General features: G+C 59.1%; 1 protein-coding gene across 8 annotated transcripts in view; it reads right to left on the reverse strand.

Annotated features, from left to right (window-relative positions):
- Window positions 1–27: 27 nt before the first annotated feature.
- Window positions 28–17,817, reverse strand: part of MROH1 (maestro heat like repeat family member 1) — a 95,519-nt gene continuing 77,729 nt past the window's right edge. For 6 of the 8 annotated variants that reach the window (XM_046642431.1, XM_046642430.1, XM_046642434.1 and 3 more), the window contains 12 exons: window positions 11,535–11,689; window positions 8,290–8,455; window positions 7,534–7,730; window positions 3,694–3,831; window positions 3,116–3,230; window positions 2,393–2,539; window positions 1,959–2,147; window positions 1,435–1,590; window positions 1,228–1,362; window positions 1,052–1,154; window positions 910–975; window positions 97–410 (listed from right to left, as the gene is read on the reverse strand). In XM_046642431.1, coding sequence (XP_046498387.1) covers window positions 325–410; window positions 910–975; window positions 1,052–1,154; window positions 1,228–1,362; window positions 1,435–1,590; window positions 1,959–2,147; window positions 2,393–2,539; window positions 3,116–3,230; window positions 3,694–3,831; window positions 7,534–7,730; window positions 8,290–8,455; window positions 11,535–11,689 — 1,653 coding nt within the window. In that variant the 3' untranslated portion in view covers window positions 97–324. The other 2 variants (XM_046642432.1, XM_046642436.1) reach the window with 2 other exon arrangements.

The following is a 17,817-nucleotide window of genomic DNA, read 5'->3' on the forward strand; positions in this document are numbered from 1 at the left end:
TTCCCCTCCCTCACTGAATCTCCCCAGACAGCAGGGGACACCCTACTGACCTGTCCCAGAAGGAAAGGCTGCGTCATCGCACCCTACATCACCTGCTGAGGAGCAAAGGGCTTTATTGGCAACTGAGTGGGACACTGACTGGCCCCCATCCCACTTGGCCTCCAGCAGCCTCCTTGAGGGGCAGGTGTTTGATCCCCACAGGGGCCAGGCGGCTCCACAGTCTGCTCTCAAGCAGGGGCTCCTCAGGCCTGTCTCGGAGGTTCAGGCCCAGACACAGCCTGGGCTGGTATTGCTGGTGGGGACAGCAGCGCTGCTGGGGGAGCCTCAGGCGAACTTCACCAGGCGGCCCAGAGTCTCGGCGGCCTTCATGCGCACGGCGGGGGCTGGGTCCTTGAGCAGGAGCTGGAGTGCTGGGGGACAGGGAGCTGCTGCCAGGGGCGCCTCTGTGGCCCTTTGAGAACTGACTCTGAGCCTGGGGTTCCTGCCATCACCCCCTAACGAGCTGTGGCTAGGGCTGCTCCCGCCCCCTTCCCGGCGCACCGAGCCTGGGGGGCCAGACCTCATGATGCACCCCCTACTCTGTGCGTGGGGCCGCCCGCCCACCACCCTCCTAAGACAGGCCTCTGCCGGGAGGGCTCAGGAGCCAACGGAAAGATAGTTTTTCCTTTTTTAGTGTTTTTTAAGCTCTTTTGGAACAGTTAAGAAGTTTCCGTGAATTACTAGAGACGATGAGGTCACCAGTGACAGGGAAAAAATCCTTGAAATCCAGGAAAATCACTTAGTCCCCCCTGGTGCCCACAGGGTCAGCAGGGCCCTGTGCAGCCTGGCAGATTGAAGGTGGCGGGGGGGCCTTTGGGCCCCTGACCCCGTGGGGGGGTACATGTGCATGGACTTGGGTAGAGCGCTCACCCGCAGTGAGCTGCTCCAGGTCCACTTGCAGCCGGTGCTCTGGCTCTACATGCAGCACCAGGAACCCTGCAGGCAGGGGTCAGGGTCAGGGTCAGGGTCAGGGTCAGGCATGGGCTGTGGAGGCTCGAGGGGCGGCACTCACCCGTGAGCATGGGGGCAGCAGCACGGATGTCCTCCCAGCTGCTTTTGAAGTAGAACAGGCTGGTGCTCACCAGGCGGCCCAGCAGGTCCGGGAAGTGGTGCATCTACAGAGAGGCTGTCAGCCTGACTCCCACGCGCACACGCGCACACGCACACCCTTGCAGCCCTGCCCCTCACCAGGTGCTTGCAGGTGGTGTTGAGGAATTCACCAAAGTGCAGGCTCCAGCCCTCCTGCAGGTGCTTCTGGAAGGCGGCCGCCAGCTCCTCACACTCCAGGTTGGGGCCACACATGCGCAGGGCAAACCTGCAGGCCTGTGGGCACAACACTGAGTCCCTGAGTCCCTAAGCCTGGCTTGGCCCACACACCTCCCACTGGCTACTCACACCGGCCACAGGCGCCTGGGGGTCCCGCAGGTGCAGCAGCAGGGGCGCCAGCCCACCAACGACCTGCTCCAGGAAGACATCCTCACAGTCCCCATGGCAGGCCTTGTTGAGATACCCAAAGAGGCGGATGGATGCAGAACGGAACTCCATCTTCTCCTGGCGGGGGGCAGGTGTCACCCAGGGGGGCCTCCCCAGCCCTGCCCACCAGTTGGTGCCAGGCCCTGGGCCCCTTCCCTATGCCTTCTTCCTTGTTTCCATGCCCTGGATGCTGTCCCCGCCTGGCACGGGCTTGGAGGGCTGGGGCTCGGGAGCAGTGATAGGGAGGCTGGCAAGAAAAGACCCCTCGCAGGGGTTTGGGGGGTGCTGGGGGCCCTGAGCCGCACTCCAGAGGATCTGTGTGTGCGGTGTGGATGCACGGCTTGTGGGACCCAGGGAGCTTAAGGCTCTTGAGGAAGAGTCAGGGAGCAGGTGCTGGGGTGGGGATGTTAGGCCATTGGGTGCCCCCCGCTCTCTGCCTAGCCTACACTGTCAAAGAAGGGCCGGATGCGGATGGCAACATGCAGCAGCACAGGGCGCAGGTCCCGGGGCTCCACCAGGTCCAGCAGCCTCGCAAGGCCCACCATGGCCTCCAGGGCCACCAGGCTGTGCCGGTCGTCCCCGTCGTCTAGCCCACCGATCATGGCTGTTAGGAGCTGGGGGCCATGGGCCCGAACCTGGGGATACCCTGCATTCAGTTGTGTTCCCAGGTCAAGCCCTGCTGCCTGTCACACGTCATGGCACAGTATGATGCAGCCCCCACCCTGCAGACTTGCCCCTTCCCCATACCGCAGCAGTCCAAGCTGCCTCTATGTCCATGCCCACCGCCCACACCGTATCCGCTTGGGTTTCCTCACTGTCAACCACAGTTATCCTGTCCATCCTCCACGGGCAGGGCTGATGGGCTGGCTGGTTAGCTCACCTTATCGGGGGAGCTGGAGGCGATGTTGGCTAGGCCACGGAGCACCAGCCGCCGTACACTGGCACATGTGTCCTTCTGCCGGGCCGCCAGGTTGTCCAGCAACGACTCCAAAAGCATCAGGTCATTCACCACGTTGCTGTTGAGCAGCTGGAGGCAGAGGTGCTGGGGACCACCCACTCCCACTGACCCCCAGGAGCTTGCCCTACCCCAGCCAGCTGAGGCCCAGGCCACATCCCACTTAGATGGGCAGCAAGACTGCCCCCAGCCCCTCCCCCACCACTGTGCTGCTAGGCAGTCCCAGTCCAAGGTCCTTGTGAGGAGTGGACACAGCAGAGGCCAGCTGAGGGCCTCACGGGCAAAGGCTGGGCTCGTGGCCTCCCTTCATCCTCTTCCCTAACTTGTGTCCACGGCCCAGGCATGGCCCCCATTGCTGTGGCCTTCCTTGGGCAAATTTTAGGCATTGTCAGCCACTAGAAGCTACCAAGGGAGCCTTGGGGGCCCTGGCTGCTGGCCTGCCCCACTGAGGGCCCAGCAGTGCTTCAGGCCAGCACAGGCTGTGCACAGCTGAAGCCTCCCTTCACTGGGCACAGTGTGGCCCCGTGACTTCTGCACCCACCAGCACCAAGTGGGGGCTGGGCAATGGCTCTGGCTGGCAAGGACAGTGCCCGCCTGTCGGAGGCTTCACCCTGCCCTGCCAGGCCTCTTCTAGCAAACGGCTCCTACCTCAGCAAGGAAGGCTGTGGAGGTGACCCTCTGGATCTCGTAAACACTGCTCTGTGAGTTCACGAGCTCCTTCATCACCAGGGGCAGCCGGGGGCCTGCAAACTTTGCCATGGCACTGAGGAAAGAGGTCACACGGTACAGGGGCTGAGGCCTCAGGCTGCTCCCCAGCCCACCCTGTACGGTCAGAGCCCTCTAGCTCATGAGCCCCTCCACCCAGCTGCCAGGCCCTGCGTGTCCTCCCTCCCTCTCAGACGCCCCTGCTAGCCCTCCTCTCCAGGCCTCTGTAGAGGGGCCTCCCCGCCCCCCACCAGCAGTCAGAGCACTGAGCACACTGCTGCCTTCCTGGCCTCCCCATTTCACATGCCACGTGGGGCCCCAAGCTGGCCCTCAAGGCCCATGTGCCACTTCCTCACACTGGGCACACTGGCTCAGGCAGCTCAGTCCCCTGCATGAGCCAGTGGGGGTCTTCATCTGTGCCTTCCTGTGGTCCCATGGCCCCCAGATGGTGCCTGGACAGGACCTGGCCTGCTAGAGCTCAGCCAGCACTGGGATGGTGTGCGCAAGTGCAGCCTGCTGACCTCGCCAGCCGGGCGACGCCCTCCTCGTGCCCTGCTGAGGTCCTGAGCAGCTCCCAGGCTCCCTCCCGCTCCATACGCTGCACCACGTCCTCATTACCACCTCGGAGCAGCATGGTCTGCAGGGCATCCACTGCGGAGCTGTGGGAATGCACAGGGGTGTGGGCTTGGCTGGTGGGGGCATGGAGCAGAGGCCCTGGTGTACCTCTCCACTCTGCACCTCGCCTGCACACACAGCCGTGCTCTCGGGAGGGCTGTCCCAGGGCTGCCTGGCTGCGTACTGCCTGCAATATCCCATAGGGAGCAGACTCTGGGTGACCTGCTGGGACATCCTCAGCTCGCTCTTTTCTCCAAGCTGGGCCCCTCTAGGTGGCTTCCACCCGTCTGGTCTCAGGCTGTGACACTGCACCTGACCCCCACCCCTGTGAGGGCAGGTGGGGGCTCTGCAGGCAGTGTCCCCAAGGCCCTCTGGAAGCAGGCAGGGCCCTCTGGCACTTTTAGGGTCACAACCAGCTGCTTTTCCACTTGCCTTAAAGACCTTCATTTAATTTTTAAAAAAAAGATGAAAATGAAGAAAATCCTTCATAAAAGTGAACCCAGAGGGCAGGCTGGGGGTCAAGTCCTGCCTGGGGAGGGCACGAGGCCCCCTGTCAATGGGCTGGGTGGAGTAGAGGCCTCTAGGCCCCAGAGCCAGTCCCTACACCCGCTCTACTGGGACCCAGGGCTGCAGCTGTGGCACAGACACGTCTGGCCTCACGGCTCCTCCTGGCACCTGGCCTGCCACATGTGGGCCCAGCCCAGACACTGCCGGGCATCCACAGGGGCCAAGTCCACAGCCCAGGCCCAGGCCTGGACCCCTACGCAGCCTGTCCCTGTACCTCAGAAGCCTCGGCTCTCAGTGTGCATGGCCATGCCCACCCCGGGAGGCCCCAGAGCCCCGTGGGAAGGGACAGGAGGTAGGACCCTGCTCCACTCCCAGACACTCAACACGACGCAAGTGAGGAAAACACCCGAACGTGGCTGAGAGCTGCAGCGGCTGATGGCGAGTGTCCAGCTTTGTCCACCAGCTCAGCCAGTCGGGGGTGCTGGGTGCGGGCTGTGCCCTGCTACCCCCCTAAGCCCTGCAGTCCTTGGCCCTCCCATCTCCCTGCAGGAGGGGCCAGAGCTGACAGGGCCCAGCCAGAACTTAGCATCTGCCCGTCGCTCGCGTAAACCCTCCCCCAGCTCGGCGGAGGCCCTCAGCACTCCTGGGGCCGCAGCAGGAGCAGGACCCCATGACAAGGTCTGGGGAGAGGGCAGCGTCAGCCCGACACCCGCAGAACTTCACACCAAAGCCTGTGGCCAGAGAGATGGCTCATCAGGGTTCTCAGAACCACGCAGGGAGGGCCTGGGGGCCACACCACGCGCTGACCTCTCCTCCCCACATTGGCCACCGCACACATCAGGCCCCACACCGGTCTGCAGATGCCGAGTCCACGAAGATCATCCCCAGGAGCTCCTGGCCCAAGGGGAGACGTCCGCACACAGGGCGGTGCACCAGACATGCCAAGGGGACAGACGCAGCCGGCAAGCATGTCCTGCCCAGCGCTAGCTGACACACACTCTCCCGTGACACAGACGGCTTGGTGGCTGGGGTGCAGGGGAATGGTGGGCCTGGGGGACAGGTCTTGCTGGCTGCACCGTGGCCTCACACATGGATCTGGGGAAGTGGCAGAGAAGGCACTGTGTGACAGGCTTGTTTGGGACCCTGTACCTGCGGTCCTGTGAGATTTCCAGGCTGGCCCACACAGGGAGCGAGGACCCAATCAGGCCTGAAGGTCTGCCACTGAGGGGACTCAGGGGGCTCGGCAGCCCGGAAGGCAGATGCTGGCAGCCTCCCCCAGGCCAGCATCATGAACACAGCCTGCTGCCCTCACCCTTGGCCCAGCCCTGTCCCCATGGTCATTCCTAGGTGGCATGAGGCCTGTGGGGGTGCCAGCAGGGGAGCGGCCTAGTATCTGCCTACAGCTGGACAGGCTCCCAGTGAGCCCTCACTGAGTGTCCGTGGACTGCGCCCCCTCCGGGGCTCTCTCCCCAGAGAGAAAACACTAGCAGGCAGCTCCTGCTGTACTAGGAGCCCTGAGATGCCAGCAGAGGGCCCAGACCCCATAGGGCAGACCCTTGAATGTAGGGCAGCCCAACACTGACTGCAGGCACAGAAAGAACCACTTTGGCCACTGTGGTCACTGGGCGGATGCCCACGGTGTGCCACTGAGGGGTCACCCACAGCATGAGCGGGACCAGTCACTGGACCCAGGTCCACGAAGCCACACCAGTCCTGGCCAGTTGCCGTGGTACAAGCGAGGGCCCAGAGCTCCACACCGCGCTCCAGGCCTCGAGGCTCAGTTGAGGTGCCACCTGGACCAGGGGCTCTGCTCCAGGCTGAAACCAGCACGCTCGGACTTCTCGACCAGTTCCAACAGATCACCAGTGGTGAGGCGCAAGGGTGGCACAGGAACACGTGAACCGTTTACATGAGGGAGGGGGCTTCTTGCCAGAATTTTTGTGGATGTGGGTTTGCCAGGGTCTGACTCGCCAACTGATGGCTTCCATCAGCCGAGACCTGTGCCTGCTCTGCCTGCATCCCAGCTCAGGGCTGGCAGCCCAGGGGCCCCGGCGGGGGCGTGGGGTCTGTAGCCACCAAAGCTGCCAGGCCGGGGAGCTAAGTCTCGGCATGCCAGGCCCAGGGCTGGTCGGGACAGTGTCCGCTGGTCCGTTCACATTTTCCACTTGGTCTGTGCGAGCTGGGCAGGCCCTGGCACACAGCCTCTGCTAGAGTTTATGAGCTGGTCCTGGGGAGCTGCAGCCTTGGAACGGGGTGGGGCGAGCTGACACTCTCCCCTGTGTGTCCCCAGCCCAGGGGCACATCCAAGCCCCATTGCTGGGATGGGTTGGGAGGCAGCCCAGGCTCACGGTTCCTCAGGCACATGGCCCCAGGATGGCAGCTTCCTCTGTTCACCCTGTGGCCCTAGGCGGCTGTTTGGAGCCCTGGGGTGCCACCATAGTAGGCCTGGGAATGGCCTCAGAGGCCAGGATGGGCAGGCAGATGTCCAGGCTGCAAAGCTCTGAGCACACTGACCTCAGCAAGAGGCTCCGCCCACCCGTCCTGGTCTCGTGCCCCAGGACCCAAGATCCACTCAGCAGAGACCCAGGATCCCAGACCCCAGTGAAAGCTGAGACGGAAGCTGCCTGCACAGGCTGGTGGTATGGGGGGCCTGGCATCGAGCCCTCCCTGCAGGGCTGGGGGCCGACCTAGGCGGGAGGTCCCTCAGGGGAGGCAGTGAGGCCACTGCAGAGTTTCTGTCTGAAGGTGTGGCCCTGATTGAGTGTAGGAGGAGCTAGAACTCAGAGCTGAGGACCAAGGTTGCAAACACAGTGCTGTAGGCAGGGGCTCACTCCAGGCCCCACCCGCTCCCCAAACCCTCCCCATACCTCCACCTTTCACAGAAGCCACCCCTCTGGATCTACCTGAGCATCCCCACAAGGCCCCCGCAGCCACACAATGCCCCAGAGACTTGCAGCTGCCTTCCCCAGGGTCCCCATCCCCAACCTGGGGGAAGAGGCGAGAAGGGACGGCCCAGGGAGGCCGTGCTCCCAGCAGGGAGAGCCACAGACATCACCAGGGGAGGGCCAGCTCCTGGGCTAAGCCCCCACCACCTGGCCAGCCCTTCCTGTCATCTCCCTCACCGCTCATGGGAGCCAGGCAGCCTCGTGGAGACACATACCGGAGGCACGCACAGTGGGGCACAGACATGCTTGTGCTCAAACAACGGCGCTGGGGGCGGCAGGCATGGCCCCAGTTACCTGCAGGGCTCAAGGTTCCTGGGGGCCAGAGCCGAGCCGGCGCTTCTCTTCTCCTTGGCCTGCAGGTTCCGGGGCAGCTGGACGCCCACGGTGCAGCTGATGCGCAGCAGAAGCGCCACAAACAGCTGGGGGTAGAGCTCCAGCACCGCAGACCCGGACGCCGGAGCTGAGGTGACCTCGCGCAGCGCACAGGTGGCCTGGGGACAGGGGCTGCCTCAGGCTCACCATCCCTCTGGGGCCGTTTCTAATGAGGCCGGCCACAGTGAAGGCTGAGCCCTGACCTCAGGACCTGAACTAGCCCATCGCCCCTTCAGCATGCACCCCGGGCATCAAGGGTCTTGGTTCTGGGGAGGAGTGCATCCCAGAGGAGGGTGCAGCCCACCAGCTCGGCCTCAGGGCAGGAGCAGCATGGGGACCGTGGGGCGCAGCCTTGGGACCAGCCTCTGACCAGCTGCTCTTAGTCCTCAGCAGGGAGGAGGAAATTCTTACAGCTGCTTTACTGCCGAAAACGTTGCCAAGCCGGGTTTATTTTTTTTCCGTAGGATGAAACACAGTGCTCTCCCTTGGGGACCAACACCTGTGGGGCCTTTACGAGCCTAGGCTCGGAGCTGGCCAGCTCTGGTGCCCCAGTCAGCAGCCAGGTGCCTGTGGGGTGGCCCCCAGGCCACCTGTGGGGTCCTCCCCCCAGCACTGATGCAGCCCCTTGCCAAGCCCCCTCAAAAAGCCGAGAGAAGGGAGAACGGGGCCCCCACTCACTGCGAGGGGCAGCAGCGTGGCCACGCGGTCAGGAGAGCAGCTCAGCAGGAAGGCCCGGCTCTCTTTGAATGGGACGTCTCTGCTCATCTTCTCCAGGAGCAGCCCCAGGACCTGCGTGGTGAGGCTGGGCTCCACGGCCAGTGCCCGCCACAGGGTGCAGGTGTGGCTGGAGCAGGATGGGAGGATGGTCACATTGAGGCCACTATCAGCCCCAGCTCCATGCCCTCAGACATGCCCACCAGACTCAGCTCCAGCCAGACAGGAAACGTCATCCTGACCTAAGATCTGAACTCATCCCTTCCTCTGACCCCAGGGGTCCTTAAACAGGCTGCCGAGTGGTGAGCAGGGCTGGTGATAAAGGGCAGGGAGAAGCTCTCAGCCTTACAGAGGGCCTGGGGGAGTGGGAGGGGTCCCCTTGGAGCCGTTGGAAGCAAACACTAGCCTTTCTGGAGGAGGCAGCATCACCCCAGCCTCAGGAGCACCTACAAATCATGTTTCCAGAGCAATGAGCAGTACGCAGCCGATAAGAACCAGGCACACGTGAAGTTGGCCCCGTAAGTGAGGTCCATGGAGCCCATGCACAGAGGTGCTCAGACATGGGACGTGGCTGTGCTGGCTGTGTTCACAGAGAAGTGACAACCATCAAACAGGAACTGGAAATTCTAAAAATAGACGCAGCAAATTTGAAAGAGAACAAATAGCCCTTTAGAAATGAGATGTGTAACATGATGCTTGGTGGACGTACTTGGCACCAGCCTCGATACAGCAGGAGAGAGAAATAACAAACTGGAAGATAAATGGAAGAAATTACCCAGAAACCAGCACAGAGAAAGATCACGGAAACTGAGAAGACAGAACAAGAGATGCGGGCGGTGAAACAAAATGTCTGACCGATGTTTGGGGGTCATCCGGGAAGCAGAGGAGAGAGAGAGTATCTGAAAAATGTTCAGAACTGACAACAGGCTCAAGAAGCCCAGCTGCCACCCAGCAGAAGGAAGGGAAAGAAGCCACCCGGAGCCCACGCCCAGGGTGTGCGGGTGGCAACAAGGGAACGTCGTGCGCACATTGGAGGAGAGCCAGCAATTTCCTCTGAAATGGCAGCACTGTTTAGACTACAGACGCTGGAAAACAACCATGTGGGTCCTACATGCACTAAAAGAAAATACTTGCCAAACTAGAAATCCAGCTCTACAAAAACAACATTCAAGAAGGATGGCCAAATAAAGACACTTTCAGGGAACGGAAGCGGAGAGTTTACCACCAGCAGACCCTCACCAAGGACATTCTGCAGGATGCACTGCAGGTAGAAAGGAAGTGACGGAGACCGAGATGCAGGAATGAAGAGCAAAGACCCCAGTGCTCAATGTGGACAGACGCACACGCACCAGGGCAGCGAGGACACGAGCACTGGCAGGGACACAGGGTAGGCGTGCAGCTCAACTGCTGGGCGCCATCCACCTGTGCCCACAGCAGGGGCCCGCAAACTCTGGAGACACTTGCCACATGGTTTCCAGGCCTTGGGTGGCTCTGCTGTGGTGGAACGAAGCGACCACAGGCCCCACTGGGCACAGAGACGGGCAAGCTGGACCAACAAAACTGCACTTAAGGTCACTGAAATCAGGGTCTCACATGATTTCATATCAGTGCAATATTCTTCTTCAGTTTTTTTTAACCACGTATAAGTGTAAAACCAATTCTTAGCCCACAGGTTGTACAGAAACAGGTGGTGGACGGGACTGCGCTGATCCCTGACCTAGGGCAATTCCACTCCTATAAACAGACAGTGTGGTGCTCACAGCAACACCACACAGCGGGAAAAGAACGACGAGAGCCCCGTGCACCCAGACAGCGTGTTGTGTAAAGGAAGCTAGAAGAAAATTATGTGATTCCATTTACACTGAGTTCAAGATCAGGCAAAATGCATCTCTGGTGACAGCAGTCAGACAGCGGCGACCTTTCAGCAAGTTTCAGCCGAGGGGTGCACGGGAGCCCACTGGGGGCTGACTCTCCTCCGTCTCCCCTGGGGAGAGGCCAGGCCCACAGCAGGGGAGCTCGTGGGCCAATCACAGCGCGTGCGCGCCTCTGTGTGTAAGCTGTGCCTCCATGGGAAGGGAGCAAGGGAGGAGCGGAGGGCAGGGCAGTGAACCTGTGGCAGGGCCGCATGCACCCTCTGCGTCAAGGATTCCTGATGACGACTGATTGTGGGCGCAGAAGCCCGGGCCGCCTGCAGGGCGCGAGCTCAGCTTCATGAGGTGTGACTTTTAGGGCAACCACTAAACGAACAGAAACAGAGCGTACAACTTCCAAATCAACTGAGTGGAAAAGTGAAAGTACGAAACAGACCCTGTGAAGTTCAAAAAGAGAAAGAAAGAAGATAAAGCACAAAGAGCAGTGAGACGGGCACAGACCCAGCCAGCGGGTGTGACCCACCCACAGCAGCAGGAGAGGAGCGTGGCCACCGCTCGGCCCAGAGCAAGGCTGCTGCGCCAACGGGGAGGAGCCACCAGGCAAGCGCTAACCAAAAATGCACCCCTGCAAAGGGTGTGCCAGGAGAGCAGAGGCGCCGCCCCAGAGAGACGAGACACCGTAACTGTGGCACCTGGCAGCACCCCTCCAAGCATCTGAGTCAAAGCAGAGCCGACAGGAGTAAAGGGCCAGCCACCCCCTCCCCGACAAGGGTCTCCCCACAGCGGGGACGGCACAGAAAGGCAGGACCAGCAGGCCCTGCACCCTGGAGATGCCGGGACCACAGCAATGGCCACAGGTGGCCTCGGCACAGGTCAAGGTGCCCCGGGGGCGCTGAGGGAGACAGGAAAGACAGAGACAGGCCCCACGCGGGGAGAAGTCCTGCCCTTCAAGGGTCACTGCTGGGAGCTCAGGAGCTGGGAGTGTGGGCTGGGGAACACGCGGTACACGGGGGTCGAGGACCCTTCCCTGGCTCAAAGATGGGGCCTGGCCGAGGGGTCCGCTTACAGATGATGCGACACCCCACAGAGAACAGGCTCTGGAGACTGCATGGCAGAGCCTGTGAGAGCCAGCCAAGGGCACCCACTGACACCGGGGGCCGACAGAGTGCCTGCTGGGCAGCACTGGGCCCACTGAGGGTAGGCACAGCAACCCCCGGCCAGGGCCTGTCTCCCTCCCAGCCTAGACCCCGGGGACGCGCAGGCTCCCACGCAGAGGAGCTGGGGTGCAAAGGCAGGCAGCGCCCCGTCCACCCCAGCAGGCTGGCGGGCACTGGGTACCTGTCAAAGGGCAGGGGGCTGCCCAGGAGGCTGGAGACCACGGCCGTGCGGTGCTGGGACGCCAGGAGGTACACGCTGTGCTGTGCAGCCTGCAGGATGTACTCCTCTCGGGTCTCCTGGAGCTTGGAGCGCAGCACACTCACGATCTCGGGCACCTGCAGGCAGATGGCCACGGCGGTCAGGCCAGACACACCCCTACGCCAGGAGCTGTCCCGCTGTGGCCAGAGCACAGCAACCAGCCGTGAGCCCACTCGCCAGGTCCGTGGGGCAGGCAGTCCTGTGAGACCCAGAGCTCCCTGCTGCTGGCCCCAACAAGGGGAGAAGGCGGAGCCTGGCACCCCAGGGACCCAGCAGCTGACAAGCTGGAGGACTGGAACAAGGACACAGATTCCACGCGGGAAGTGACAAGAGCCCAAGGGGGCCCCCTGCGCAGCAGAGGAGCTGCTGAGGCACTTGTGCGGCCGGGGTTTGTGTGGAGCACAGAGCACAGGAGGGGAAGGCCACTGGGGTGAGTACAGAGACCAGCACGCCCCAGAGGCCTCACAGTCCCAGGCAGGGTGACCCAGCCTCCTGCTGCTGGAGGCAAGACACCCACAGCTGCTCTCTGCTCCCACACAACCTCCTGTGCTGAGCGAGGAGGTGAGCAGTGGGCAGGGGACAGGGAGGACAGGGAAGGGGAGACCGAATCCCACACTGAGGCTGGAGCTGGGCCAGGAGAGGGGGCGCCGTGGCCTCAGGCGGGTTTGCAGGCTGCTGCTGCTGCAGAAGCCAGATGGGGTAACAAGGGCCAGAGAGAGGCAGGCAGAGAGAGGCAGGCAGAGCGAGGCTGCAGGCGGCCCATCCCCCAGCCTGGGAATCTCCCAAGCCCACCTGGGTCCAGTGGCCCAGCTCCACAGCCCCTGACCGGCCTCCAGCTGGCCCAGCATGGCAAGCAGACCCTGTTCCGGGTCCCTCATGTGCCCATTGTGGGTGTTGGTCCAACCACAGTGAGCGCCCCCACCCTCACTGCCAAGGCCTCACAGCTGGAAGACACCACAGTCTGAGGTGAAAACAGACGAGACGGCACCACAGGGACACAGTCCCCTGGACAGGGGCAGCTGGCAGATGTGAGCTCCGCCAAGCCCTCAGTTTCTGGGCAGGGTTGGCCAAGGAACCCACATGATGGCCTGGGCAGCAGGACCGGTGAGGGGGCACTGGCCGTGGGTCCGATGGTGGAAACTTCCAGGCCAGGCCCACTCCTGCTCATGCAGTGGAACGGCTTGCAACGGCATAGGGGGGACATGGGTGTGGTTCTCAGCCGGGGAGGAGGTGGAGAGGGCTGTGTGTCCAGGGCAAGGTCCCAGTCTCCCGGTGCTGCCAGGGGCAGGACAGAGCCCCCAACCTGGGCTGCAGGGAGAGGTGCTGATGCTGCCATTTCTCAAAGGATTTGTAGACATAATGACACTTTTCTTCCTATGACCCCGAGTTCAGCGAGTGGATTACTCAACTCACATGCACAGCCCCCTGGCACCAGCACCCTCCTCTTAACAAGCCGGACCTCTCTGCCCTGTGCTATGCTCTGCCAGCCCGGCCCCTTGTCTGGGCCCAGCTCCGTCCCCCTGACAAGACGGCTGCCACAGGTCTGCAGAGTTTGCTTGTTGCCACATTAACACTCTCCGGATTCCTGGCTTAGTGAGTCTTGGTGGCAAGGAGGTGTTGGCCTTGGAGAAGTCTTCTCTGCACCAGCTGAGCCAGGGTCTTGCTCCTTCATCCGCCAGCTGGGGACATACATGGACAGACAGCTAGGCTCTTCCCGTCCATTCTCACCACCAAAGCGGTACAGACCCACTGAGGCAAGTGGGAGGAGCGCCCCTCCGTCCTCCTGGGCTCCCGGCCGTGAGGGGGCAGCCATCCCCTGCAGGCATGTGGGCCTGGATGACCGTGAGTGGACGCCTTGCGAGAGCACTGGGTCACCTCCATGGTTATGAGTCCCCTCAACTTTCCCATCTCTCTTGCATTAATGCTGGTGGGACCAACGTTCCTGCAGAAACCCACCCGTTTCATGGCGGTTTCCAGCACACCGGACGCTGCTCGTGACAGGCTTCATTATTGGTCAAGTCTCTTATGTGCACAGTCTTCTCCCTTCTTCACTTTGCATTTGGCTTTTGTGGATGTTGGCTCTGTTCCCATGACTTGTCTTGTCAAAGGTATTTCTTTATAATTGCTTCAGTGGTTTATCTATCTTCTCTAATATTTTCTTTGCTTTTGCATATTTTTTTCAACAGCTGGAAGACACTGGTAAACGTGAGCAGCTTGAATCTACGCTTCTCGTGAACTGGGACAAAGGTGTCCCGGTACTTAGATGTGGAGGGACCTCAGCTGGCGTCTGCACCAGGTTCCTGGCTTCCCTGGACTGGTGAGCAAGGTCTCTCCAGCCCCAGGACACGGGTCTGCATTCCAGCTGCTCACAGTGCAGGGTTCAGCCTGTGCCCTACAGCTTCCGGCTGTCCCAGGCCCCCTTTACCAAGCGGGCACCCGTGCCCCTGGGCTGTGGCTCGCCCACTTCACAGTGAGCGACTGCGGGGGCTCCTACAGCTGTCTGTCACACTTGCCACACTTGTCACACTTCTTCGCAACAGCTTCACTGAGGTATGATTCACACGCCACATGGCTCACCCATTGTAAGTGTGCAATTCAGTGGTTGTTAGCGCATTCACAGGCTTGTGTAACCATCACCACTATCAATTTTAGAACATTTCCATCACCCCAAAAAGAAACCTCATGCCCCGCTCCCCCTCCCCCAGCCCCTGGCAACCATTTATCCACTTTCTGTCTCTATGGATTTGCCTGTTCTGGATATTTCATATGAAAGGTCTCATACTCTCTGTGGCCTTTCGTGACTAGTGTCTTTCACTTTGCACAATGCTGTCACGGTTCGTCCACATTGTAGCATGTGTCAGTACTGCATTCATTTTTGTTGCTGAATAATATCCCATTGTGTGGAGAGATCGCATTTTATTTGTTCATGTATTAATTGGACACTTGGGCTGTTCCCATTATTTGGCTCCTATGGATAATGCTGCTGTGAGCATTTGTGTGCGAGTCTTTCTGTGGATGTTTCCATTTCTCTTGGGTACATGCCTAGGAACTGCTGGGTCATGTGCTGACTCTGGGTTTAACTTTCTAAGGAACCGCCCGACATTTCTGCAGCAGAGGCTCCATTTCCCATTCCCACCTGCTGTTTTTAAAGTGAGTCTATCCTTTCCTGTTTCCTTGGCTTCCTCTGCACATTCCCTCCAACCCATGGAAGGCCCTTCTCCCACTTCCGACACAGCTGAGGGCAGGGGCCCACTGTGGGGTCCCGTCCTGCCCTCTGCACCCAGTTTTACAACGTGCTCTGTTTTACCATCATTGTGTGTTGGGGGTAAGCGGGGATCAGTCCAGTCACATGTCACCTGCAAGGACCACATTTTCTGATTCAAGCTTAGATAAATTCAAAGTCACAGTGTCCAGGTGTCTCTAGGAGGTCCCCCTGCCAAGGTCTCTAGGGCTGTAAAGAGAATGGTGGCCTGCCATGACCCCATGGACACAAGATGCTAGCATGCCACGTCACCAGTGAGACTGAGGTGGCACAGTGCAGACACACTCCAAGTACAAGCCTGGGGATCAGGAACACCATGCCCATGGGTGGGGTGTAGTAAGCATCATGTCTGTGAACCCGAGCTGGGAAGGAGACGGCTCGGCAGCTCCACTGTGCACAAAGTAGCACTGAGAGCTCAGCACCGGCTCAGTGTGCCAGGCCCTGGAGCAGCCTGGCTCTGTCAAAAACGGGTGGGCCCCAAAGCCATAAACTCCTAGAAGAAAACAGGGGAAAAGCTTCATGACATTGAGTTTGGGAATGATTTCTTGGCTATAATACCAAAAACACAGGCAACAAAAGCAAAAATAGACATACGGGACTTCATCAAACATAGAAACTTTTATGCGTCAAAGGACGCAATAAACAGTGAAAAGGCAACCTACAACATGGCAGGAAATATTTGCAAATCATATATCTGATAAGGGGTGAATATCCAGAATATGGAAAGAACTCCTACAACTCAATAACCAGAAAAAATTAAATAACATGATTTAAAAATGAGCAAAGGACATGAATAAATGTTTCTCCAAAGAAGAAATACAAATGGTCAACAGGTACATGAAAAGGTGCTCACCATCACTCATCATCAGGGAAATGCAAATCAAAACCACAATGAGAGGGGCTGGCCCCGTGGCCGAGTGGTTAAGTTCGCGCGCTCCGCTGCAGGCGGCCCAGTGTTTCGTCGGTTCAAATCCTGGGCGCGGACATGGCACTGCTCATCAAGCCACGCTGAGGCAGCGTCCCACATGCCACAACTAGAAGGACCCACAATGAAGAATATACAACTATGTACCGGGGGGCTTTGGGGAGAAAAAGGAAAAAAATAAAATCTTTTAAAAAAAAAAAAAACCACAATGAGAGATCACCTCACACTTGTTAGAATGGCTGTTATCAAAAAGACAAGAGACGGGCCAGCCCTGGTGGCCTAGTGGTTGAGTTTGGCATGCTCTTTGGCAGCCCAAGTTTGGTGCCCAGGTGTGGACCTACAGCACTCATCTGTCAGGGGCCATGCTGTAGCAGCAGCTCACATACAAAAAGAGGAAGATTGGCAGGAGGTGTTAGCTCAGGGTGAATCTTCCTCAGGAAAAAAAAAAAAAAAAGACAAGACATAAATGCTAACAAGGATGTGGAGAAATGGGAACCCTAGTGCACTGTTGGTGGGAATGTAAACTGGTGCAGCCACTATGGGAAACAGTATGGAGGTTCCTCAAAAAATTCAAAATATAAATACCATATGATCCAGCAATCCCACTTCCAGGTATTTATCAAAAAGGACAGAAAACAGGATCTCGAAGCAATATTTATATGTCCATGTTCATAGCATTATTCACAATAGTCAAGAGATGGAAGCAACCCAAGTGTCTACTGGGCGAAGACTGGGTAAACTACATGAGGTGTACACATACACACACCGGGGCCACGAGCAGCTGCTGTCTCCAGCCTGGACCGGCCCCTCCACCTGCAAAGAGCCACCAGAGCACCTTTCTACCCCTCAAATCCAAACTGGGGAGCCCCAGTGAATGCAAAATATAATCCACATAACCCAACCTTTGCTCAGCACACCCTGACTATCACGGCTGTGCCCTCTGTCCTCACCCTCCTGCCATGCTTCCCTCCCAGGTCCTGACTCTGCCAGCAGCTCCACACCTCAGCCCTGGCCAAGGGCCCTGTGAAGACACACTTGCCTTCTCCAGGCTTTCCCCCACACTCAGCTCCCTTGGCACACAGCCCTTCCACCGATGATCTTCCCTCTTCTCCATCAGCAAATTCCTGCTCATCCCCCCGACAAGATATTGGTGATATACATATATCCAACAGAGAACTTGTATTCAGAATATATAAACTACTGCTGTAAATCAATAGGAAGAACACAGACAACTCAGAAGAAAAATGGGCAAAAGGCTGGTATCCTCACAAAAGAGGACATCTATGTGCAAAAGTATCAACTTCATAAGCCACCAAGGAAATGAAAATTAAACGCTCATGTGAAGCCATTACACACCCCCTTGGAAAGGACAGGAAATACTGCTGGCAAGAATGCACGTGCCACAGCCTCACACGCTGCTGGTGGGAGGAGATCTGCCCCATGCCTGGTGACACCATCTGGCAGCCCTTGGGACAGCTGCTTGAGGGTATGTCCCCAGACAAAACGTGCCCTCAGGTCCAAAGAACCCAGACTCTGGCAGCATGCCTCTGACAGCCAGACCTAGAACTGCCCCAGTGTTTGCTGAGGTCGGCTGAAGAACGAGCCGGGACACATTCACACAAAGGAGTGACTTGTGGATGAACCAAGCGCAAGCAGAGGCGACAACACGCATGATCTCATGCGGTAACACCAGGAGGGGCCAGACAGAAGGGCACTGATGGTATGATTTCATCTAAGTAAGGTAGGTGGAAATTAATAGGAGAAACCTCAAAGAAACTGGAGTCGGGAAGGCCTGCAGGGGGAGTGCTCACACCCCATCACACGCCATCAATTACACTGAACAGGAAGAGACAGATATTTGCATCTCCCACAGGAAGTACAACTACTTTACTACTGAAGGAAGATTTCTCTCACCACTTAGCAGCAGCCCAGCCAATGGGAAACACCGCAGCTCAGCCAATGGGAAACACCGCAGCTCAGCCAATGAGAAACACCGCAGCTCAGCCAATGAGAAATAC

The sequence above is a fragment of the Equus quagga genome, chromosome 16, assembly GCF_021613505.1.
Source record: "Equus quagga isolate Etosha38 chromosome 16, UCLA_HA_Equagga_1.0, whole genome shotgun sequence".
NCBI lineage: Eukaryota > Metazoa > Chordata > Mammalia > Perissodactyla > Equidae > Equus > Equus quagga.